Source organism: Cavia porcellus, unplaced genomic scaffold (assembly GCF_034190915.1).
Source record: "Cavia porcellus strain 051 isolate PalLab524CR breed Dunkin Hartley unplaced genomic scaffold, mCavPor4.1 scaffold_4, whole genome shotgun sequence".
Taxonomy (NCBI): domain Eukaryota; kingdom Metazoa; phylum Chordata; class Mammalia; order Rodentia; family Caviidae; genus Cavia; species Cavia porcellus.
Window position 1 is genome coordinate 69630857 of NW_026947487.1, and position 26129 is coordinate 69656985.

The 26129-nt window shown below is 42.0% G+C and overlaps 1 protein-coding gene across 1 annotated transcript; it reads left to right on the forward strand.

Annotated features, from left to right (window-relative positions):
* The first annotated feature begins 285 nt into the window (after nucleotides 1–285).
* Nucleotides 286–20294, forward strand: Naaa (N-acylethanolamine acid amidase). The gene is made up of 11 exons (XM_013141452.3): nucleotides 286–836; nucleotides 1094–1258; nucleotides 3872–3998; nucleotides 8393–8483; nucleotides 12348–12424; nucleotides 14244–14416; nucleotides 14548–14610; nucleotides 15258–15324; nucleotides 16024–16052; nucleotides 18981–19057; nucleotides 19636–20294. Exons 1-10 carry the CDS (start codon nucleotides 637–639, stop codon nucleotides 19054–19056), a joined length of 1068 nt encoding a protein of 355 aa, XP_012996906.2. The 5' UTR covers nucleotides 286–636; the 3' UTR covers nucleotide 19057; nucleotides 19636–20294.
* Nucleotides 20295–26129: the final 5835 nt, after the last annotated feature.

Here is a 26129-nt window from a genome sequence, read left to right on the forward strand (position 1 = left end):
GGCAACAATGTTAGGTACAGAAGTGTCAGCTAGCTTTTTTTTTTTTAGACTTTTATTAAAGAAAAACTGAGATGAAATGGGAATGTTAAATAGAAAAAACTCTTTTATCGCTTATAAAGTCCTAATAAACATTTGAAAAATTTAAAAATGAACAAAGCAGGTGGGCATGGGGTGCGCGACTATGAATTATTGTCTACTACGTATTGCTCTCCCAGCACCCCCTCGCGACATCTTAATCTCTCCAGCAGCAGGGGTTAAGCCCCTGGTAACCCTTCGCTACCTCTGTGGTGTCAAGAGGCGGGGTGGTGTCCGCGCTGCGGGGGATGGAGAGGCGAGTTCTACCTCTCCAAGGGGCAGGAGGGCGAGGGGCTGGGCTCCGGTGGGGATCAGGGCTCCGCCTCCAGCTCGGCAACACCCCGCCTTCTCTGCTTTCTGTTAGCGTCGGGCGTGCAAGCCTCGGTCGGGTCTCGGTTTAGGCCCCGCCCCCTACCGCCAGCCCCGCCCAGCCCCGCATCGGCCCCGCCCCCTCCCAGGCCCCGCCCCTCCCCGCCTCAGCCGCGTCCCGCCCATTCGCCGGGTCTTTTAAGTCCTGCGCCTGCGGGCCGAGTTGTGATCCCCCTGTTGGCTGGGCGAGCGATGCGGTCGCCGGGGATCGTGCTACTCCTGTTGCTTCTGCTGCTTCTGCCACCTGGGGCCGCGCCGTGCCCTGCGGACTTGTGCCCCGCGCCGCCGCGCGTCAACGTGAGCCTGGATGCAGCGCCCGCGGCGCGCTGGCTGCCGGTACTGCGGCTCTTTGACCCGGGCCTGTTGCGCGCCGCGGTAGCGCGGATCGTGGGGTGAGCAGTGCTCTCTGAGGACGCACCCTATGGCCAAGCTCTCGGGGTCAGGGTCTCCGGGTGCACGCCTGCCTTGTGCCATGGGAGCAACTTGCGCCCCCGCTGCGGTCCCTGGCGTCTGCAGCTACTGCCTTTTTGGGCTCAGCTTCTTCGTCTTTGCCTTTCGCTCCCAGACGTCACTGGCTGAAGCATTTAATACACAGTCCGTTCCCTCCATCCTCTTAGCAAGCCGCATACTCTGGTGTTTTCCTTTCCAGCGACAGAGTCCCCAAGTGGGTCCGCGATGTGATCGGAAAGCTGGTGGCAGAAATGGAAAGCTTCCTGCCTCAGCCCTACACGGAGGAGATTCGCGGCATAAGCGACTTCCTGAACCTCAGCCTGGCTGATGGCTTCATTGTCAACCTGGCCTACGAGGCCTCAGCGTGAGTGACAGGGCGCAGGGTTGGACGCGAGCTCCGCTGGCGGGGAGGAGATGTGTTCTCAGTGCCAAAAATCACGGGAGTGGTTACCTCCTTGCCTCTTAGAGGAAGTCTGAGCAGCAAGCTATGGGCTTCCAGAAACGGAGCAGCTTCCCTCTGCCCCACGCTCCTGTCTTCTTTCCACTCCACAAGTGGCATCCCACTTCCAAATTCTGCTCACAATGTACCGTCCCGGAAGTGTTTGGAAGTAGCTTTTTCTCATGGGAACTTCTTATTAGCCTAGTGACCTCCAGGAGGTCTCGGCAGCAGTCCATCCTGCCCGCTGGATGTATCCTTTACATTTGTCTTCCCTGGTGACTGAATACACTTGCAGGCTCAGCTTCCACCAGGGAGATCACCTCTAACAGCTTGTGTGGCCTTTGGACCCGGCACTCAAAGCCAGAATGTGGAGTGCCGTGGGTTCCAGTACAGCCCAGGGCCACCCTTAAGTATTCTAGGCTCCTAATAGGTGTAGGTGTCAAGAGAGGTTTGTCTTGGCATCTGCCTGGACTATTTACAGTGAGGGCACCTCATATAGTAACGTCTTGCAGATCTTCCCAGCTTTGGGCTGCTTACACATGAAGAAGGGACAGCTCTGGGGATAATAAACGTTATTGTACTGCCTTAGGCATCTTCCCAGAACACCTAGGGAGAGTAAGTTAGGAAGTACAGGGATGCCTTTCTCTTTAGGGAGATGCTTTCAGACACAGGAGAGACACAATCCTGTCAGTTAAAGTGCTTTTCAGTTGAACTGAATTGTCCTGTTCTGATTGGTGGCTTTCTCGATGCAAAATGACTGATCATTTTCATTCTCATTTGGAGTCACTATTTAAGCAGATTAAAGCAAAAAGTCTAATAAAAGTCTAACTTCTAGATCTCAGATTAAGGTATTTATTAAATTGCCTCACGACATAAAACACCATCAGATCCCACTAGCATTAGAAGGAAAATGGTTTTTGTTTGCTTGTTTTGTTTTGTAGGTTTCTTGGCTTGGTTTATTGAGATAGGATCTCATAGTGTAACCCTGGCTGGCCTCAAACTCAGGATTTGCCCACCTCAGCCTCCAGAGTGCTGAGATTATAGATGTGTGGCACCATGCCCAGTACATAGTAAGTGTGCTTAGTTCTAAATTTGGAAGGATGACTGTTTGAGTCAGAATAGCTGCCCTTCACTGAGCCTACTGGGAATTGGTTACTTTGTAAACACAGCCCCTAGGGGAAGATGATACTTTTTGAGCTCAGAGAGGGCAACTTGCTGGCAGTTTCCTGGCTGGTGAGTTCCAGATGTACTGCTAAAAGCTCACTGATCTCCAGTGCCCTGCAGTGCCTTTCCCTCAGCAGAGCTATGTCCCCATTGGCCCTCTGTGTTTTTATACTGTGCCATCCTACAGCATTTGGGCATGAGATGGAAGGATGATTTCCAGGCAAGTTTGAAAGGCCACCTTCCAGGGTGACTCTACAGACTTTACTTTAGTCCCTTATATTTGAGTCCCCTCTTGGACATGAGCCCTTTGAAGATTAGAAACCTTAGGAAGAATTAAAACTTAACAATGCTTCCTTCTTTAAACATACCAAAAAAATTAACACTTTTTCTCCTGATTATAAAAGTGATAGGTAACCTTTGCAGAAAATCAGTGATACAGAAAAGTGTAAAGAAGAAACTCATCACAATCCTGTTACTCAGAAATGAGACAGCTGTCCAGGCTGGGTTTGAATTTTTGATCCTCCTGCCTCAGCCTGAAGTGTGCTGCAATTATAGGTGTATGGCAATATGCCCTGCCCAAAGGCAATAATTAGTTCTCATTTTGGAAGAAAGGCTATTTGAATCAGAATAATACTAGCTACACTTTAAGTTGCTAGTACTACACATCTGAAATTATAGGTAAGTACCACTATGCCAAGCCGAATCAGAAGTTCTTTAAAAATCTTTTTCTCTTACTGCCTATGTGCACAGAACTCTGAGACGAACAGAAACAATACCAAACCCCTAAAGAACTGACTTGTTTTCCCAAAGGGACAAAATTGAGCATTGTGAAAATGAATGATTTAATGCCACTGCACATAGTCTGCAAAACTCATATTGTGGAGAAGTAGGCCTAACCCAGCTTTGAACAAAGTTTTAGGAAGGGTACTTACTGCCAAGCAGAGAGATAAGCAGAGTTCAGAGGTCTAGCTGAGCCCAGCATCGTGCTTGGAAACTAGGTATGTGGTGCATGTTTGTAGTCCCAGCAGTCTGGAGGTGGAGGGAAGAGGATTACAGATCTGAGACCAGCCTGGGCTACATAGCAAGACTGTTTCAAAAAAAGGAAGTGATTGAAAATGAAATTCTCACTTTCCTATTTGTTACCCTGTCGGTGGGGCCAGGGGGTCAGGTCTGGTAACACTGAATGAGCAGATGAGTTGTGTCTGGATGTACTTTTCAGCTAGAATTGTGAATCCACAGTTTTGTATAAGAATTATAGCATATATGTCAACTATAAGAAAAAATACCCTGTAATTTTGAGCAGTTTTTTTAAAAAAGAAAAAACATTTTCCTTGTTCTGGTTTTCTCATTCACTTGGGTATTTCTCCTTCTCAGATTCTGTACCAGTGTTGTGGCCCAAGACTCCAGAGGCCACATTTACCACGGCCGAAATCTGGACTACCCTTTTGGAGATCTCTTACGCAAGATGACAGTGGATGTGCAGTTCTTAAAGAATGGGCAGGTACGGGCCATACCACAGAAGAGCAGAATCCAAAGCACTGTTCTTGACCAGATCAGCGGTCATTTAGATGGCCTGCTTACTGATTTTCCCTGAGAATAAGGCTTAGATGAATTTTTATACAAATTTTTACTTCAAATGATGTAATAGGGCTTATTTTTAGCAGATGTCTTATTTTTTCACATGTAACAATCTACATTTATTTACAAAATCTGTATTTATTCACGTATAAAAATCTGCATTTATTCAGATACAGTCATCTCATCTGGAACATCATGGTAATTCCAAAGCCTGACTTCAGGCCTGAATTTCTTGTGGCTCCATTTCCTGTAGAACCCTTGGCCCCAATCTCATGTCCAACAATCCAGCCCTTCCTAAATAAGCACTTCTTGTCTATGTAGCCTGCTATTAGTGTGTTGGCAACACAGTTGTCAATGATTTTAGTTTTATATTATTATTTTATAATTCATTGTGTCTATCATGTGTTGTAGGGATACACTAAATGCATCTGTTTGGCTGAGACTCTTACCTGGCCTTATTTTCAGGAGAGGGTTTATAAGCACCTGAAACTTCACAGTAGCACTTATTTTCCATTTAGGTTTTATTTTGGTGGAAAATACAGTAAGTCTGTTATCACTGTAAGATACAAAGACAAACCAGGAGAGAGACATACATTATTTTAGAGGAAGAAGGATCATTTATTATTACTCAGTATTGACTTGAGGTTAATCAGTGTTCTTTGGGGAAATTTTCTTTTGGGATCTGCTGAGTTTCCCACCTGCTATGTGGAATCAGTTCCTTCCTCTGCTTTTCTGGGTTCAGGCTCCTCCAGAACAGGGAGGTCCAAGGACTGCATTGACAGCTTTGCATCCCACAGGTCTGGCTTTGGATCCTTCTTCTGTCCCTTCCTTTATGAGCCTGGAAAAGGATGCCTGCCTGTTTCTGTAGAGTAAGCTCAGAGAGGTTCATACCTGCATTGTTGCCATACTTATCAAGGTTAGTTAAATGCAATCTGAATGTAAAGCATGTGGTAGGTGCCTGATAAATAGCGGCCACATAATAACTTTTTCCTCTACAAGCATGACTGACGTACACCACTCTCGTGTAAGGGCTTTAAAAAATTAGGCTTAGGTTATTTTGTTTGTAGCATGGTCTCCTTGGAAGTGTCATCTGTTATTTACTGCTGTCACATGACTTCTAGAGAGACAGCATAAGTCCATATTCATTGAATACGTAAGGCAAAACTTGTTATTGCTGTGGAAGAAAAGCAGTGTGCAAAAGACAGATATTTTAGCTTTAAGGATCTTTGGAGTTAAGACTTGGTTCAGTAATCCTAAAAACTTGTTTATCCAGTGATTCCAGCACTCAGGAGGCTGAGGCAGGAAAATCACCATTAGTTTGAGGCCAACCTGGGCTATACAGTGAGTTGAAGGCCAGCCTGAACTACATACATAGCCAGACCCTTTCTCAAACAAACAAACAAATAAATAAATTTATAAAATAAAAACTTATTTATAAAACAGTGATTTAATCATGTGCTTTTAGGAAAGATAAACTTATTCTCATAAAAATTTGAGCAATACAGAAATATTTAAAGTGAAAGTTTCTCCTTTCTCAAACGCTTTACTTTGCCAGTATTAATCTGATAGCTAGCTTAAGGTTTACTTCAAAGACAGTGTTAAATGATAAGTGATACTGTGAATGTATACTAAATTGTTAAGGAACATTTGCTATATTATTAACGTACTAGTAATATGGCATGATTTTTAACTACTTCCTGTTTTTCTCCATTATTCTACAATGAGGAAATATTCTCATAAACACACGAAGGAATAACTGCAATAAAAGTCAGCCACTCCACCTCTTCTCTCTGAGTCTCACTCTGGCAGCCAAGGTCTCTGCTGTCACTTCCGTCTCATGCTTGGTGAGGAGCAGTGTGTGTGGGGTGCATGTTTCCCAGGTGGTTATTGCCAAACCTCATTGCCTGGCTGAGGACTCAGGGCCAATAAACTGTTTTGGTGAATTGAGAACAGGCTATCCACAAAATAAATTATCTCTCATTCTAGGCTAGTGTTCATCATTTTAAAAATATTTGTTTCTATGTAGGACCTTATTTAACCCTGCTTGCAGTCCTGGGAGGTAGGCACAGTCTCTTCTCTATTGTCTGGATGAGGCACCTTCCAGAGCCTCACCTGCCAGTCACAGGGGGGCCTGTGGGGTGGGGCAGAACCCAGGCCCTCAGCCTTCAAATAGCTTTCGTTTTCTTTCTTGGCCAAAGCTTATCCATAGTTGAACGTAAATTACTCCCTTGCTAAGGGGTTGCGTATTTTAACTGACGTAATAGGAATAAAGAGATCTAACCTTTAGAAATACAGATTTTAAAAACTGCAAGATAAAATATCTTACAGTTTACATCTGGTAGTTATGTATTATAATTGGAAACTAAACCATGATATGGATTTTATCACTTTAACTTCCTTGACCCTCCAGAAGTAATGCTAGCACAGAGGCCAGTATGTTTGCAAATTAGGTGGCCCTAGAATGATTTTTTTTTTCCTCTTAGAATTAACATTTTACAAGGGCTTCAGTAGCAAGGTGGACCTGCTCTCATTTTACTGCTATGCATGGAGGTTGTAACACGTGGCTTGAGGGGCAGAGACCAACAGCGACCACCAGGCTGGTATAAAGGCAACATAACATGGAATTTATTATGCCTGAGTGCAGGCAAACAGTGATAAGGCCATCTGCAGAGAATAAAGAGAAGTGGGCCCTTCTATAGAGATGGAGAGAAGGCCGGAAATATTAGGCAGGAAGATTTTTTTTGTCTTTTTCGTTTTTATTGGTACCAGGGATCGAACTCACGACTGCCTGCTTGCAAGGCAGGTGCTTATGCCGCTGAGCTAAATCCCCAGCCCCGGCAGGAAGATTTTAATAAACATTCTTGGTCAGAATTCTCTGGCAGTCTTGCATCTCAGTGGGCAAGTTTTTGAAGCATCCATTATAAATCTTGGGGCGTCTCCAGATTCTGGGGAGAATTCCTTGTCCTATCTTATCTCATTTATGACATGCTGCACATGCTGATGATAGCTGTGGTGCTGAGCTGGGTTCTTTGCAGAGAGCAGCACCTCTGCTAGCAGGCAATAGGGGCTGGGAGTGTCAGGATGGATTGGAGCTTTGTAGAGGTGAAAAGCATTTACCTAGGTCTAATTCATTACTTAATATATAAACACTTCGGTGAATTTTTATTAATTAAGATGCCCTGTGCATTGTTTTAAGCATTTCCTTGAAAAATAAAATCTGGCATAGAAGTAACTGCTAGAGTTTGGTTTTTCTTCTGTGGTAATATAATATACTGGTTTCTTTCAATCAGAATTCATTACAGTGCAGTGGTACCTCAGTTCATGAACTTAATTTATTCTGTGACTTTGGGAAAGATGGTCACATTCATGTTTGTGTAGAAAGATGGCTGAGCTGAAGTTGTGTTGATCACTTGATGCAGAGTTTGGAAACAAAAAGAAATTTTTGCCAAATGCTTCTGTTTGCAAACTAAGTTGTTTACAAATAAGTTCATGATCTGAGGGACGACTGTAATTTAAAGTGGAGGCAATCCCTCTCACTCATAGGGTAACTATGAAGGTTAAATTGAAGGTATATGGAATGACTTTTTAAATATCTAAAATTTCAGTATGACTATTATTGGTGAGCAGTCTCACTTATAAAATGTATAATATTTATCTCTTATAATCAAGTCAATAACTTCTTAATATTTTAAAAATTGGGGATTGACACCAGGGCCTCCAGCATGCTAGGCAATTGCTCCACTACTAAGCTGCATTCCCAATCCAAAACAAGTTTTAAAATCAGACCTCATCTGCTGTTTCTGGGACAGGATTTCTCCAGGCATAGGCCCTTTGGTGAAGATCATCTTGAAGTACATAAAATGAAATGTATTGGATTACAGAAAAAAATGGTTTATGTTGAAATATGACCATTTTAATACTATATATTTTTTTAAACAACGCATTACATAGATATAGCCATGAGCCTGCTTACCATGATTTCTGAGGAGTGACAGCTGTGTGTGTGTCTGCTGGGTGACAGAGTCAACAGAGATGGCTACAATGGCATGCTTTGTTGTATGCGCCCCTATACAAGGAGTTAAATTTCAAATGGAGGTTGGTGAAAACATGCATACCTTTTTCCCCATCTACTTGATTCCACTGGATTCTACCCAGGGACTTCTTGGGTTAAGATCTTCCACTTGAGAAGGTTATTTCACAGATCATTATTATTATCATGGCTTACAAGAGAAACAATCCAGGAAACTGTAGGACCAAAACAGGTGGTCTCAGTCCATCTTTGTTGGCATGGTGAAATGACATGTCTTTTGGTTTCAGATTGCATTCACAGGAACCACTTTTATTGGCTACGTGGGATTGTGGACTGGCCAGAGCCCATACAAGTTCACGGTGTCTGGTGATGAACGAGGTAATGGGGAAAGTGCTCCTCATACCCAGGTAGCCTCAGCCCTGTTCACATCTGTCCCTGTACCTCCTTCCCTTGCCTGACAGAAGGCTTGAGAGAGCACTGTCCTGGTGAGGGAGGAGACAGAGGGTCTGCAGGCAGTGGCAGGCTCCCGTTGTCATAGTCCTGCTAAAGGCTGATGGGGGGAGGGGTCAGAGAAGGCCTCGCCAGGGGTTTCCTGCCACAGCTCTGAAGAAGGTGGGCTGGCCATTCCCAGCGGACTCAAACCACAGGCAGAAGCCTGAGGCAGGAATAGGCTTGGTGGATTCGAGACACAAAACCAGGTTTCTGTGATGACAGCCAGAAATAAGTGGTAGGGACATTGGAGGTGGAAGGGACACCAAGGCCATGGATTTTAAACATAATGGAAGCTATGGGGCATCACCTACCAGTGCTTCAGTTTCCTCTTCGAACAAGCTGCTTTAAGGTTGAATTTAGTTAATGTAGCTAGATGTGGGGGTGCATGCCTATAATCCCAGTATTCTGGGAAGCTGAGGCAGGAGAATTGCAAATTTGAACACAGCCTGGGCAACTAATGACTTACTGAGTCTAGTTCTGAAAATATTTTAAAAAGGGCTCAGGATGTACTCAATGTGCTCAGTCCCCAGCACCACACGTGTGTGTGCACACACACACACACATGCTCACTGACAAAGGGAGCTAGTATATTTAAGTACTCAAGGCAGTTCCTGGCACAGATTTAGGACAGAAGCCTTTGTTCCTGTTACATGTCCAGGGGAACCTTTGAGCCCAGCCTGGGGTCCTCCCCCACCTCTCCTTTACGGTCTACTGAGTTCTTGCCGCCTTCATTTCCTCTGCCCCTGCCCCACTCTGCCTTTATCCAGATCTGTTCTCTTCACTCTGTGCATCTCAGGAACACTGTAGCAGGTGGGTCCTGAAGTCATCTTTGGCTCCTTAGGCCAGTATGGCTAGCTGTGCCACACAAGCTAGACTGTATCTGGCCGTTCTTTCTACCTCCTCTGGCTTATCTTCTGTACTTCCTTCTCTTATCTAGCAGCTGCACTGGTCAGGTGGTCACCTTGCCTGAAACTCCCTGGCACTCTGACAAGGAGTACATGATTTCACTTATATACGGAATCTAAAACTTTGAACTCAGAAGAAAATAGAACAGAGGATAAAGGATGAAAAGGGTTCAGAAAAAAAATGTTTAGTGGTTACAGAGTTTCAGTGGACAAGAGGATCCCTGGTGATCCTGGTGATCCCTAGTGACATCATAATGACTATATTCAAGTATATTCAAAATTACTAAAGGAGGGGATTTTATTTTATATATTTATTTATTTATTTCTTTGTGATAGGGTCTCATTCTGTAGTTCAGGCTGGCCTTGAACTCACAATGTAGGCAGGCTTGTCTTGAAGTCATAGTGATCCTCCTGCCTCAGCCTCCTGAGTGCTGGGATTACAAACTTGTGCCATCACATCTGGCTCCAGGGGATTTTAAACATTTTTATTACAAAAAAAATGTGATATGTAAAACAATAGATACGATGGTCTGATTTGTTCATTCCACAATGTGCACAGGTATTCAAATGTTACATTGTATCCTCTAAATATATACAGTTGTCAATTAAAAATAAAAATAAAAAAATGCCCCCCTCCCCCAAAAAACCAAAAACCAAAACAAAACCCTATGGTGACTTCTCATTTATGGATGTAAAACATTACTAGCTGTGGCTCTGACCTTGGGGCCCCACTTGGTGCCCCTGCACTGCCTTTGTGCCTCTCTGTGTCTCCACCCCTCTTGCCACCCACCTGCCACCCGTGCCTCCCATCTGGATGCTCTCCCATTGTAGCTCAGTGTTGACAGCCCCAAGAGGCTTGTAAATGCTGTTCACAAAAGGACACTTCCTTAGTCACTCTCAGTTATCAGATTTTACTTTCTTTACTAAAGTTACCAAAACATTGCTTATTTAATACTGTACTAGGGCTGGGGATATAACTCAGCAGCACAAGTGCCTGCCTGGCAGGCACGAGGTCCCAAGTTCAATTCCTAGTACAAAAAAACAAAAACAAAAACAAAAACAAAAACAAAAACAAAAACCAAACAAACAAAAAAACAAGTTATGCTACTTTTTCTTGTTTACTGTTAAACCCAAGGATATGACCCAATGCATATAGATGCTCAATGCTTATTTTTTCCAATTTAAGCTTGTTTTTATAGTAAAATACATGGTGACATAAAGTTTACCATCTTAACCATTTTTGAATGTACTCTTCAATGGTACTAAATACACTAGTAATGTTTTATATCCAGTATCACCACCCATCTCTGTAACTCTTTTCATCTTGCAAAACAGAAACAGCTCTGTACCCCTGAAACAATTCCCCATTTTGCCTTCCTTTCATCCCTGGGACCAGCTTTCTATTGTCTGTATCTTTGACTTTTACTCCTAACTACCTAAAATGAAGGGACTCATGCAGTATTTATTTAGGGACTGGCTTATTTCACTTAGCATACTGTCCTCAAGATTCCCTGATGTTATAATGTGTGTCAGAATTTCTTTCAAGGCTGAATTATGTTCCATTGTATGTATAAAGCACATTTTGCTTTTCCATTTGACAGCTATTTGGATTGCTTGCTTGTTTTAGCTATTGTGAATAATGCTGCTATAAATGTGGGTGTACAGAGGTCTACTCAAAACTCTGCCTTCTATTCTTTGGGGAATATAGATAAATAGTGAAATTGCTAGGTCACTGGATAATCCTATTTTTAATTTTCAAGGTACTATACCATACTGTTCTTGAACGTGACTATACCATTTTCTATCCCCTCAATGTGTGTAAGTGTTCTTATTTTCCCACATCTTTGTCAACACATTTTTAAAAAAATAATAACCAGTGGGGATGAGGTGATGCCTCATTTGTATTTTTCTAATGATTAGTGATGTTGGGTATCTTTTCTTGCAGTCATTGACCATTTGTATATATTCTTAGGAGAAATATTTGTTCAAGTCCTTTGCCCATTTTTGAATTTTGTTTTTGAGGTTGAGTTTTAGGAGTTCTGTATTTTAGATTCCAATTATTCATTAGACATAGCTTGCAAACATTTTCTTTCATTCCTTTGATACTGATTTTACTGCAAAGAATCATTAAACTTTTAATAAAGTCTGACGTGTATTTTTTCCTCTTATTACCACTGCTTATCTCTTATATGAAAATCCTCTACAGAAACTTTTAAAAGTAATTTGAGGAATGACTGATAATTTGTAGTTTGAAAAAAATGTGAATCTGGGGGCTGGGGATTTAGCTCAGTGGCATAAGTGCCTGCCTTTCAAGCAGGCAGTCGTGAGTTTGATCCCCGGTACCGATAAAAAGGAAAAAGACAAAAAAAAAAAAAAAAAATGTGAATCCAAAGTAAGTTAAAAAAGAAGACAACAACCAAAAATGTGAGCACAAATCAAACTTAAAGTTCTTAAGGGTATAAATAAATTATAAAGATATTAGCTCTCTACATTCTTCCTAATATTTATTGAACTATTTATCTTGGAAGATACATAATTTAATTTTAAATAGAACCATTTTAGCATGATAATCATTGTATCAGTGTACAAAAGAGTGAAAATTTCATCAAGTGTATTTTGCTTGCTAAAGGAATACCTATTTATTGTATTATGTGTATGTACTCACACCTGTGCATACATATGTGTGATGTTTCGATGGTTGCCATGAAATTTAGGCTTATCCTTTAAAAACTAAATAGTAGTATATCACCCTCCATCAACCAGCCTTTCTCCTCAGGGGAATAAAAAATGCTTAAGAAGAAAAAAGTTTAGGTGACAAGCTTACTGTTCTTCCTCAATTCAGCAGACAAAGGCTGGTGGTGGGAGAATATGATCGCCGCCCTTTTCCAGGGACACTCTCCTGTCAGCTGGCTCATCCGCACCGTGAGTATTTGCTCCCTGACTTTGTCTTCCACGTAGCATGGAAATTTCTCTAGCGCTGTTTAAAATCAGTCCCTACCTCGTGCTCCTTCCACTCCTGCCCACACTCTGCCCCACCTACCTGCTCTTCGATGTCCTCTATCACCACAGACAAGATTTGCCTGTTCTCAGATTCATATGATTGAAATCTTAAGAATCCAGTTTCTTCCTCCCACCTGACCTAATGTGTTTCAGGCCCATCACATCAGTCATATCAGTAGTTCATTTCTATTTCTGAGGAATATTCAGATCTATGGATATGCCACGATTTATCATTTTCCTATTGATGAATACAAGGTTGTTTGCAGTTTGGAGCTAGAATTATAAGGTGAAAATTCTAGTACAAGTCTTTTTGTGACTCTCCATGTCCATTTCATTTCAGCTGGGTAAGTACCTAAGAATGGAATTATGGACCATAAGGAGATATGTAGCTGAGGTGTAATTCACATACTGCATAACTCACCTCCTTAGCATCTACAATTCACTGACTTTTAATATATTCACAGAGGTGACAGGCTACACCACAATTTTAGAACATTTTCATTCCTCCAAAAGAAACCCCTTGCTTGTTAGCAGTCACTCCTCATTCTCTCTTTGTTTCCTCAGACAGTTCAGGCACTTGCCTTCCCCAACTTTGCCTCTGTGAGACTCAGTCCTTAGTGATAGTTGGGCAGTGATGAGTCATCATAATCAAATATCCCATCGCTTGTCTTACCTCCCTGTATCGTCCTGCTGAGTTCAGAAGAAAGCAACTCAAATGAAAACACCTCCCCCAACAGAGCTGTGATGAAGGCAGGGAAAGGTTACACAGCCCCGCTGTGCACTTATGAATCTGAAGGATGGAGTCTTTGCGGATCCTGATATTTTGATTTGTTCTTTTGTTTGTTTGAGCTTTGGCAGTACTCAAGACAGGAGAGCACAAAAGTCCATCACTCCAAGTGTGGTGGGAGGATGGCTGTGAAGGTGCAGGAAGGAAGGGCTGATCCTCTGCAGCACAGTGCCCTTGAGCAGATCAGCTCAGACAGAGAGCACACAGGAAGCTGAGGCATTTGAAAGTGATTCCCTAACTGTCCATGCTGCCAGCCCTTGGCTGACTCTAAGGATCCTTGGGGATGTGAGAACACCGTGAGGCTCTTCACAGCAATGTCACACATGATCTTTTATCCCATGCCTTTGCTGCCAGAGTCCAATAGGGCAAAACTCACTGCCACCCCCTCCCCCCATTCTTCTTCCGTGACTGCCGCTTGCACAATCTGACTTCAGTGTGTCCCTTTTGGCACATGTTTACACTGGTGAGCATGGTTCCCAGCTGTTACTTCCATTTCCAGTCCTAACAGTTCTTGCATGGTTTTACCATTGTTTGTTGACTTTTCTGTCTTTCTTGAACATTTGGGGAGAACAAATTCAGTCATACTGCTCTTGCCCCATTCTGGTGCTGACTGCATACACTGGAGGAATTTGTACAAGAATCCCTGTTCCTGTGGAAAGAACAAATGAGTGGAGATCCATGGGAGTGCCATGTGTCATGATCTCCTTGAAAGCTCTTGACTGTGTTTGGCGGGCCTGGTCTAGGACTTGTTGACACGCAGTCCTTTCTTGCAAAGTGCCACCACTGTTAGCTCTCCAATAGTAACTGAGGTTTCTTCCCTCTTAGGAGCCCTGGTGACAAGAGTAAGTCAGAGCGAGGTCTTCAGATATCAGCAGAGAATGCTTTGGACCATGTGTCTGTCAGTTGTGTACCTTTCCCTCAAATGTTGTTGCCAATGCTTGTCTTTCTGTTTAGACCCTGAGTGAGTCAGAAGACTTTGAAGCGTCTGTTTATAAATTGGCCAAGACGCCCCTTATTGCTGATGTTTATTACATTGTCGGTGGCACAGCCCCTGGAGAAGGAGTGGTCGTCACCAGGAACAGAGGTGGTCCAGCAGACATTTGGCCTCTAGATCCCTTAAATGGAGCGTGAGTAGAACTGAAGGCTCTGGTGATTTTTTACAAAGCATCTTTTGTTAATTAGATGAAACGAATATATTTCTTCAGTAATTATGTCCTAAATGACCTTGGCTAAGACAAGATGATGTGCTCTGTTGCAGGTGGTTCCGAGTTGAGACAAATTATGACCACTGGAAGCCAGTGCCTAAGTCAGATGACCGAAGGTAGACTTCTGTATGCTTTCTGGTTTCTTATGATCAGGGACTAGAGAGACCTGCAGGTGCTGTCCCCTTCCATAAAGGTCCCTGGCCCCCTTGGCAGTGTCTGGACTATTGGGGAGGAGAGCCTATTGGGTGGAGGAGGGTGTAGAGAGGCTGGAGGAGTTGGAATGATCAGGTTAGCCCTGTGGGTGTCCCCACCAGCCCATTGTGACTCACCGTGGTCTCTGCTCACCCACCTGCAACATGAAAGGAGAGGGCCAGATTCAGAGGCTTCTATGTAAGACTTTTTTCAAAGTGAAATATTTCCCTTAAACAAACTAGTCCAGTACTTTCATTTTCCTTTCTAGTTGTGAAAATCCTGATAGCTAGTGTGTGCCTGAAGAGGAAGTGAATGTGTACCTCACTTGGCTTTTGCTCCTGGGTTTGGTGGCAATGACTGATTCCACAGTAAATGTTCTTGCCTTTGGGAGCACACAGAGCCAGACTGACAGTCCAGTGAATCCCACTGGGGTGGTCCTAGCTGAGATAGGACATGGTTGGGAGCCAGAGACTTTTCTGGGGAGGTAATAAGAAAATGTGCATTGTATATCTCACATGGCAGCTAAGGAGATTCAGAAGTGCCTTGTGACCTTTGACTGTTGTTCCCACAGAACACCTGCCATCAAAGCTCTAAATGCCACAGGGCAGGCAAACCTCAGTCTGGAGGCACTGTTCCAGGTGAGTTGTGTTGTAATGTCAAACTTCTCCAGGATACTTGTGTCTTAGTTAATACTGATGAAAAAAATTCTCTTAAGTCAAAGAAGAGTGGAGGATGAAAATGTTAGAGTAAAAAGTTCTATGTAATTGAAAATATTTTTTTAAAAGCCACAATATTTTCTGAACTTGTTTTTGTATAGAAGGATTTATGCATCCTTACCTATCCCTATGTAAGTTTTTATTCATGTTAAAAAGAAATAGGCATAGTTGGATATATGCCCATTGTTAATTAAAAATAAAGAAGAACAGTTGGGAGTGGTGATGCCTGTCTATAAGCCTAGCATTCAGAAAACTGGGACAGGAGGATTGAATTCAAAGCTGGTCTGAGCTATAGAAAGTTCAAAACCAGCCTGAGCCAGGCTTTCTCAAAATCCTGGCATTATGGGAAGCTGAGGCAGGAGAAATGAAAATTTGAGCCCAGTCTTGGCATTTAGTGAGACCTTGTCTCAGAATTTAAAAAAAAGGCTGGGAATGTAGCTCAATACAAAGGCCCTGGGTTCTATCCCAGGTGCCCTCTCCCTCACACACATTTATGTGTGCACTAAAACCAAAGATTAAAAAGTGGGTTACCCCAAGACATACTAAACTGTTAAGTAGTTATATTCTTCCTATGTATTTCATACCTTTTAATATTCTTGTAATATAATTTTTCCTATGCAGGTTTTATCAGTTGTTCCAGTTTGTAACAAGTAAGTCACACGTTAAGCACATCTGTTCAGTTGTCACCACAGAATGGTGACATTGCTCACACACTCTGGCTCACCAGTTATGAGGGCTGCTGTGACCAGGTGTTGTAGAGCCATGGGTTGCCTGTGATCAAACAGTATTTTCTGCTTTTGTGAAATGAACAGTCAAATGTGGACTGTGGTGCGGAGGAGATACATGCAAATCACACATCAGGTGAGAAATTCTTGAACGAAACCAAGGGTCAAAAGTCAAGAGGACAGTGATCAGAACTGGGAGGGCAGTAATAAGCTACATCAGTATTGCACTGGTGATGAACCTTGTCTTGGTTACTTTTCTCTCACTGCTGAGACAAAATTCCCAACACCCAAAGTTAAGGAAGGAAAGGTTTATTTAGATGTTTGTAGAGGTTTCAATCCACACTTGGCTGGCTCACTCATACCCATAATCCCAGCAGTGGACCATGAATCAATCACAAACTCTAGAAGCCTGCCCCTATGACTGCATGAGGCTTTGGGAGGACATCTAGACACAAATCATAGCAAGCCTCTTCATGAATTCTGTCAGCACTGATCTTTTAACACCTTTCTCCATTAGCTTCCCAAGGATTTCCCCCTCCCCATGCTATTTTTTTTTACAGACAGGTTATTGTTAACACCCCACCCAGCTCTCATATGCAGTACTGGGAATTAGGCCCAAGGTGCTGACACAGAGCTACATACCCAACCCTCTCCGCTATTGTGGAGACAGGTTCTTATTGGACCTGTACTTTCGATCCTTCTGTAAAAATTTAAAAATATAATCATGATATACTTACTTCAAAACTCTTAAGAAAATAGATAGTTTTAGAAGTCTCATTTAAAAAATGAATATTCTAAGAACAAATGGGCTATTTGAATAATAAATCATTCCCAGTGTTCTGTAATAAGCTAGGTCTTTGGGAAAGAAGGAAAACCCTCTGTGATACGTATTTTTGGATTTCCGTATTGTAAAATATAAGTTGTGTATTCCATATCCAGCATGATTGGGACCAGAAGTTTTTAAGATTCCAGAGTTTTTTCATTTTTGGAATATCTGCATAGTGTTTACTAGAGTTGAACATCTCTAATTCCAAAGATCTGAAGTGGTCTTAAATTCAAAACAATTGTAGTGCCAACATGATACTCAAAAGTTTTGAGTTTTGGAGTTGTTTATAGTTTGGATTTTTGGATTAGCCATGCTCGACCTATACTCCCACTATGGCTGATTTTAAGCTTTCAAGTGGCCCACAGACTTCTCTAACAATTGCTTTTCTTGGGCCTCTAGGAGCCAGCAGTGCCAACACACATCTGGCGCTAACCTTCACCGGGGCACTATTTTGCCCTTATAATTATTTTAAAAGTAGATGTTAAAATGCTATTTTTGGGCTCTGATAGTTTATAGTTACATGAGTGATGGCTATATTTCATAAATACTTGTTTTATAATGAAGTAATTATATTTTCTGTGTTTTGACTAGCCTCCTAATCTTAAATGGCTCCATAATGACACTAGACACATTTTATTTAAGTATTCTCCACTGGTTAGGTTAGCTTTTCCTCCCTTCAACCCTGAGCTAGAGGCTGGAGTGTTACTCAGTGCTACAGTCTTGCTTCGCATGTGTGCCTGATGCCGTAAGTTCAATTCTAGCACTGCAAAAACCAAAAACCCCCAGAAACAACACAACAAAAAAAAAACTAAACAAAACCCCAAACCAAATGAAAAGACTATTCTGCAATAAACATATTTGTACAACATCACTTCAAGATAAGATTGTCTTTCATTCACTGAATTCCCAGAGGTAGGATTACTGAATGAAAGGCTATGGATATTTCAGTAGCTTCTGAAACATTTTGCAAAGTATAATCCTTAGAGGTTAAGACAGTTTACTGAGAAGCATTTTTCTTTGCTGTATGACTGAAAACCCAAAAGGAATGGCATTTAAATGGCAATGACCACAGAGCAAGCCTATACACACCCCTGACACTTAGGCCTTCCTGGTGATGATGCACCCAAGTGTGTGGCTATAAGTGACGGGGCTAATTCTGGGCACAAGAGCTCAGTGTTACACTGCCCCCTAGTGACAGATTTCAAACTCACATTCTCCTGCAGGAGCTTTGTCCTGTGGCCTTCAGCAGAGGAAATCTAAGAACAGAAAAGTGCTGTGGATGAAGTCCCATAGTCCTAGCTAGGGACCCTTTCTTTGTACGGGTTGGATGAGCCGCCTGCTGCTCACAGTGTTGTTTCAGCCAACTCTGTTCTCAGTTCCACAGCTCCTGGTGCTGCAGCGTCCCTCCTTCCATTCCTAGTACAGGAGGAGAGGAGCCAGGGTACAGGCCAGCCAGAGTGTGTGTGTACACATGTGCTCAGGTTGCTTGGGTCTCTTGCAATGAGAGCATGGAACAAGTGACATTGCACTTGCCCTCTTTGGACCTGGGCAGGGGTATCTGAGCTTCCAGCCTTCCTCTAGCTCCTCTTCCGGATAAGGAGACACAACCAGGCCCATAGAGAGTGTGGCCCAAGGATTCAGGACCTGGGACCCTCAGCCTGAACACAGTCCCTTCTTTGCGTGGTCTCTCGATGGTGGTGGCAGCCACTGTGGATATCCTGTCCTGACAAGGGACTAAAGGATGAAGGTCCCTGGTGGGCCAGGATGGAGCCAGGCTGAGAACCAGGCTGACTGTTATGGCTACACAGAGCTGTGAGGAATCTGAGCATCTGAAATTGCAAATTGGCCTCTACAGTGATGTTAAAGTACACTTTGACTTTGTGATGCACACACTGAAATCCATGTCATGGGCCTCTGTATTCTTGTCCTAGAACCCAGGTGTTCAGGATGGCCTTGACACTTCTGCCTTCTTTTGGAATATTAGGGAGAATTTTGCATACATATAAAAAATTTTCTCTTGTTTTCAGGATTACAGTTTACACCACAGTAATGAGTGCAGCCACCCCAGACAAGTATATGACTAGGATCAGAAACCTGAGCTGAAGTAAGTAAGCAGAAGATTTGCCTGTGGTGTGAAAGACTGGCCAGAACTGTTGTTTGGCCAGTCTGTGGGGTTGGGTGTGCTGGTGTTTCTCACAAAAGACAATAGCCTCCTTAAAATGTATATGCATATATATTCTGACAAGTGTTTGGCATAAGATCATCATCATTAGGGAGCATTTTATTTTGAATTTTTTGTATGAAACTAGAGTCTTCCAGTGCCTTTTACCCCTTAATAAGCTCTGCTATCAGGCAGGCTGTTATTCCTCCTGTGCTGGAGGAGTTACTATCTGGAAGACTTGTATGTCCCCATACTGAGGCCCAGCACCATTTGTAGTATCAAAAGACAAATTCTGAAGGCCAAGGACATTTACAGAATTGCTTTCATGTGCTGGTGAGCCCACAGTGAGGACAGAACATCAGAAAAAAGCAGGAGCATCCCTCTTGCGGCCTCTGAAATCAGACGTTTGGGGCAGCACCACCATGTGGCAAGGGTCTTGTGGAGTTTGCAGACCTGGCTGTTCACTATGGAATGTTGCAATTCTCGGTTCAGATTAAATTCACTCATTTTTCTTCCTTTAGGTGATTTTAAAAGAAAATTCTTCAAGAGCTGCACTTTAAAAAATAAGACAAAGTGGAAGTATCATGTTAAGAACAATACAGGCTCCTTCCTCATGAGAACTTTCACCTGTGTGGAGTTAGGTGCAGTCACTTTGGAGTACATCTGGGGAAGTGTAAAACAGGCAGTAACTTGCACATCTCTCTCCTTCTGGGTTGTCTTGATCCTCATGAAGTTTCCACACTGGCTTGAACAACTCAAAAATCATTGGTTCGAGGTCAGGCCATTTCTTCGACTTTCTGCTTAGCTTGTTAGGATTCTGTTGCTTTATCTGTGCTTAGCTGTTTAGAGATCAGGAAAGGCCTCTTTGTCATTATGAAGTACTTCTGAGGGAGCCCAGCAGAAAATTCTTGTACATCTGGGAGTGTAGCTTATGGTGGAGCACTTGCATGTATCATGTATTATGGGGTAGGAGATGGAAGGTGGGGTGGGAGAAGAAAAGGCTTCTACTGAAAAAAAAAATGGGATGGAGAATTCTCATTTGAATAGAGCCATTCAGAGGTGACCTTTGGTCATGTATTTTTATGTGGCAGGATTTTCACTTTTTATAATGAGTCTAATGGATTTTTTTCTAAATAAACATATTCTTACTGCCTTTTTGTAATAAAATGAAACCAAATTATTTCTTATTCTCACTTACTGGATCATAAAATGCCAAGAGCGAAATTCACAAGGAGAATCAACTATTTCTCCAAGATCCATGGTGGTGTGTCCTCTCAACTCTCCTTCCCCTGAAGTCAAGTGATTCTGAAAGCTGTCCTGAGAAGCGGTGCTCAGATGTCATATAATGCAAGTGTCAGAATTCCAGACACTACACCTCCTTTGTAGAGTGTGATTTTATTTCACAGGTATATGAAAGAAATTTCTTTGAGGATGAAATCAGAAGGTTGAAAACACTAACAGAGTGGCATTGATTTATTCTTCTTGATTAGTGTTGCAATAAAAGGAAGGAACAAATGTCTCCAGAAAAAACTGTTACCAAGACAGAGCATTTCCAATACCCTGTACTGCAAATCTACCACAACCTTCCTGTTGCTTCATGGACAGTGTTGGATAAACATTATTCAATTTCCATTATGCAATACCCTTTTAAAATAAAATATTGAAAGTAGTTTAGTCATTCCAGATATATCACTGAGAGTGAGACTAGACATTTCTATCCATTAGTTTCTTTCTGTTCTTGTTTTCTTGAAAGTAAGACCATGGGCATTGGATGGAAATCTGAGAGTTACCAAGTGATGGCAGGCTTATCAGCAGGAAAGTGATGCAAGGAATCCTTGTCTCTGGATGCCTCTTAGATACCTGTCCTTTGTGTTATGTGCTTTTACTATGGTGTATCTAGGTGGAAGTTTGTTTTTACTTAGCTTGCTTGAGATTTGTCATGCTTTGCAAGTATCAAATACACATGTTTGACTCAATTTTAGAAAATGCTGAGATAGGTAAGATTTTTTCTACATTCTCTTTTCTCCTGAACTCCAAATATGTTAAAAAAAATTTTAGTACATGGCCCAAAATATGCCACTTTGTGATGAGGATTCATCGGATCTGAAAACACTTTTTAAAATAGCAGGTACAAAAATGTTTCTTTGACCCTGAGTGTTTTGTTCCTGATTAGAAGAGAGGAAAACTCCACCTGAGAGGTGTTCTCCCTGTGCTGGAGGAAAAGTGACACTTTCACTGAGGACAAGAAGTCAGAGTGGGAATTCCACACAAATATACCTTATTAAACTGACTGTTATCTTCCTAGTTTCTTCTTCACTCAACTACCTGCCCTATGTCTCTTTGTGTGGTCCTATTTTCACAGTTTACTATTCTTTGTCCAAAGTGGTAAAGATGCTGCACCATTTTGGTGGGGCTCTACCCCCCAAAAATTCATCATAAATTGAGAATACTGTAAGTCAAGATGTATTAAATATAGTAATCTACTGAATATCATGAGTGATAACACAGCATACTAGGAAGGACCCACTCTTTGCACTGATAGTCTTCACAACTGCTTGGCCAACTAGGGCTGCAGCTGACTGGGTGGAAGAGGAGGGAAAGAGGTGAGAGCATCAACCTAGAAACTAGAAAATGTGGATAATACGGTATGAAAATTTTTCATGATCACAATATAATAATGAAAATTATATATATTTTTGTTGAGAGCTGTATATGGTTTTATAAGACACTTAGAAGTAGAATTTCTACATCAAAGGGCATCTGTATTTCACCTCTGTAATTTAACAATTACATAATTTAATAAATTACAATTAAAATTTAACCTAAATTCCAACAAGGTGAAACAATTTACAATCTTACCAGTAGTATCTGACGAGATTGGATGCATTGAGGTTAGTGTGGTCGTAGACACCTTTAGTGTCTGGAAGGGTCCTTTTAGACATCTGTCAATACAGGATTTTATCAGTCTATTTAAGTCAGTTTGAAGAAAGAATAGTGCCAGTTAACCATTAAAAAAAAGTGAGCCAATGGGAAAATAATATCAGTTAAACCAGAATTCAAGACAAATAAGGATTTACAAGAGCAGAGAGTTATTAAATTTGGTAAGAAAGCAAAACAGTCATAACCCTTCACATGTTATAATTAGGAACTGATTATACACTGATAACTACAATTTTATGTCATTCAATGAACTATCTAATTATATAGCTTAAAAAAAATAGAACTCAAATACAGGAAGCAAAACCAGGTGTGATGATACATAGCTTTAGTCCTAGCACTTGGGAGGCTGAGACAAGAGGCTGAAGAGTTTGAAGCCTGTTGCATATACAGGAAACAAACAACAAAACAAAAACAAAACACACAAATGACAGATGCTCTATACTCATTATAGAAACTTCAAAGCACTTCTTTCAAAAGATAGGCAACAGGCAGATCAGGAAGAGTAAATAAGCATAAAGAGGATTTGAATAACGCAGTTCACAAGCTTAATCTACTACATGCAGATGAAATAAATGGAGTATACATTCATTTGGAAATTCCCAGGTAATATTTATTATCTACCAGCAGGCAGACAGACATTTTAGATTAACTGAAAAATTGTCTGTGAGGATATGGGTTCAGTGCCACAACATGAACATCAACAATAACAACAGAAAATGACAAAGGAGCAGACCAGGGATATGGCTCAGCAGCACAGTGCCTGCCTGGCAAGTGTGAGGCCCTAAGTTTGATTACTGGCACTGAAAAAAAAAAAGACAAAGGAAAAAGGAAAAAAAATTGTCTGGGAATATGGATTTCACAGCAGTTTCCATTACATTCAGAGGGAAGGTGTCCCTAGAAAAGGCTACTCTTTCCATTAGGTTTTGGAAACAGAATTGAACCCTCCAGGAGGAGAAAAGCCACAGGCCTCCGGGGTCCAAATTCTTCTGCTTCTGGGTCAAGGTACTCAGGCTTCTCAGATGCGGCTTGAAGAGCACAGCCTCATAATACCGGAGCATTGGAGGATTTACACCAGCATATAGGTGGGACTGGTAGAGGTGGTCTCCAGGAGTGAGGTCTGGGTGGGTAGGGCACACCCCAACTCTAGTCTCTCCCTTCCTGTCCCCCTCCCCCATACAGGGGGCTAGTGGGAGGCTGATCTCACTGCGGTTTCTGCCTGTCACTCAGAGCACTTAGCCAGGGCTGGAGCTGCAGTCTTACTAGGGGATATGCAGACTAAGGCTGCACCTCATGTGCAGGAACTGTAGGTCTGGAAGAACTCAGGTTGGTGGGATGTCCTGGGATGCTCTGCAGACAGGCTAGAGATCACACCTGTGTATTAAAGGTTTCTGCCTCAGAAAACTAACAAGAACTTTCTAGCCTACAGTACAGAAAGGAGTGAGACCACGGGGCAACGAATGTTTTCCACAAGAAATAAGTGCAGGAGTGCTGTGGAGATGAGGTCAGAGTCTGTTTCCTCATTAGCTAACTAGAGAAGTTCACTGTGTTTGTTTCACATCTTCAAGTCCCGCATAACCAACTTCCTGGTGGAACCAGTTTTTGCTCTCTGGGCTCTGTCCTGAGGGGCATGGAAGAATGAAGCCAACACGACAGCTGCGTGGCAGGGAACTGGGTGTTGTTAATTAGAAAGAACAAAGACACACCCTTAGTAGTTTAGGGGGCTCCAAAGGAAGATGCCAAGGAAGCACCTCAATCTAGGAGTTTATATGAGGCTTTTGGTGCTTAAAAGGGGAAGATGAGTGTGTGAAAATGCAAGTTTGTAATTGCCCCTTTTTGCCAGCTTCTTGTGGTCAGCAAATTTTATTAGTCCTTTGTCCTTTGCTCTGCAATCAGATCTTTGTCTCTTGCACTATAATTTCCTGAGGCTTATCTCAGTTTATCCAGGTTTTGGCCTGCATTTTACTCAGAGTCTTGCCCTTTGTTCCCTTTATCTCTTTTATATATCCTCACTCCCCACAGTGGTGACTGTAACTGCTGTGATGGGTATAGGGGCATGGAAGTTCTAGATGCTTCTTTGTTTTTTTTTTTTTTTGGTCTTTTTTTCCTTTTTATTAGTACTGGGGATCGAACTCGCGACTGCCTGCTTGCAAGGCAGGCGTTTATGCTGCTGAGCTAAATCCCCAGCCCCCTAGATGCTTCTTTGCTGAGAGGGGGTTCTAGCAGGGCAGCGGTACAGATACCACTGTGTGGTCTATGTGAGAGTCCTGAGTAGAAATCAGGAGGTGTATCTGTTGGTAAATCTGCCTACACCACCATCTGTAGCTTTAAAGCTGTCACGTGAAAGGAAACAAATTTGACCAGCAGACTAAGTATTCATGGTCTGAATAATAGAGATACGAGAAACATTAGCAATTGGCCTTGCTGAGGAAAGTAATCAGGATGCCCAATTTCAGATCCCTGACCAAGATCCTCATGATTTATAGTTTTTGGTGAATCTTACAGGCAAATAAGTTTGTTTTCATGTTGCATCTCTCACTATTTAACACTAGTTGGCATACAAACATTGTTCCTCTTAGGAATGTAGCCTCTCCTTTTTGGGCAGTCAGGAGGTTATAAATCTGACTTTTTTGGTTTAATATTTTTTTCTTTAATGTGAATTATTTGTCTAAAGGCAACATGCTTTATTTATAAGCACACAAGTTTTTCCAGCTTAGCCATAAAAAGATAGAAGTTTCAGTGCTTTGAAGGACAATTTTAGTTAAGAAATTAGAAGAGTTGTGTTGAGCATTCATAGGTGTCACTGTGGCTTTTTGGCCCCAATGAGCCATAATAGTGGTACGCTACAGGTATAGCTGCAGAATGCCAGCAGGGGCCAGTGTAGTAATTGGAGGCCCCTTTGACTAGCCAAAATTTTCAGTAATGTTTACCTATCTTATTGCTTATAATTTGTGCAAGATGTTTAAGCCCAAGTTAAAGTGAGACTTGTGTTAATGTCTTGTTATATACAAGAAAGTTAGTTAAGGCTCCCAGAAGTTACTTTTGAGACCATGTGCAGAGCCTCTTCATGGTCAGTGTCACCTGCCAGGATAGCTTCATTGTAAGGCTTCTATTGCAAGCATGGGAGATGTTTCATACTTTGGTGAATTTCCTTTTAGTACAATATACATTGGTTGACTCCTGTCCTCTGGGATGTGAATAATTTCCCTGCTTAGGAGATTAGCTGAGTCACCATAATTATAGGATCTTTTAGCGAGGTTACCTCTTGTCATGAGTCCTCGTAGAGCTTGAGGACCAGGACCAAAATATTGAGTGTTCTGTTAGCCCACTTATCTGTTTTAGCTTTGGTCACTAAATTTCAGTTGTGGAACTGAGGTTAGTTACACCAATATTAAGTGGATGTGGTAGGTTTAACTATCATAATCTTATCTGGATAGCAAGCACTTGGAAATATAAAGTATGACCAGAGAACTGTTATTCTTTACCCATGATTGACATAAAGTTTGAATAGAATGTTAGCAGATAACATAATGTTTGAATAGAATATTAACAGATAACATAAAGTTTTATGGGAGAAAATTTGAAATCAAGAGTAAACAACATTTAAAAAAATTTTATGGAAAAAAAGTAAAACAATTTCATCACAATAATAGAATAACAAGAGTTAATATATTGCATATTGTCATCTTCAAAGTAGTTACTCATGGGGGCCGGGGATTTAGCTAAGCGGCATAAGCGCCTGCCTTGTAAGTGTGTGGTCATGAGTTTGATCCCCAGTACCGATAAAAAAAGAAAAAGACAACCCCCCCCCAAAAAAACCAAAACCACAAAATAAAGTAGTTACTCAGAATACAAGATACAAGGGCTGAGGATTTAGCTCAGTGGCATAAGCACCTGCCTTGCAAGCAGGCGGTTGTGAGTTCGTTCCCCGGTACTGATTAAAAAAAAAAAAAAAAGAATACAAGATACAGGCATAAAAAATTCTCCAATTGATGTTAACACGATCCCTCCTTTTTAATGAATTAAAAGACACTAATAGTATAGCTAACTTACGTTTTCTCTTTTTTCTCTTTGTTCC

Bases quoted from the DNA above. Each gene is read 5' to 3' on its own strand.
- Naaa (XM_013141452.3), top strand. From the start codon at position 637: ATGCGGTCGCCGGGGATCGTGCTACTCCTGTTGCTTCTGCTGCTTCTG. The intron at 14,417-14,547 runs GTGAGTAGAACT...GCTCTGTTGCAG, and splicing joins CTAGATCCCTTAAATGGAGC to GTGGTTCCGAGTTGAGACAA. The intron at 16,053-18,980 runs GTAAGTCACACG...TCTTGTTTTCAG, and splicing joins GTTGTTCCAGTTTGTAACAA to GATTACAGTTTACACCACAG.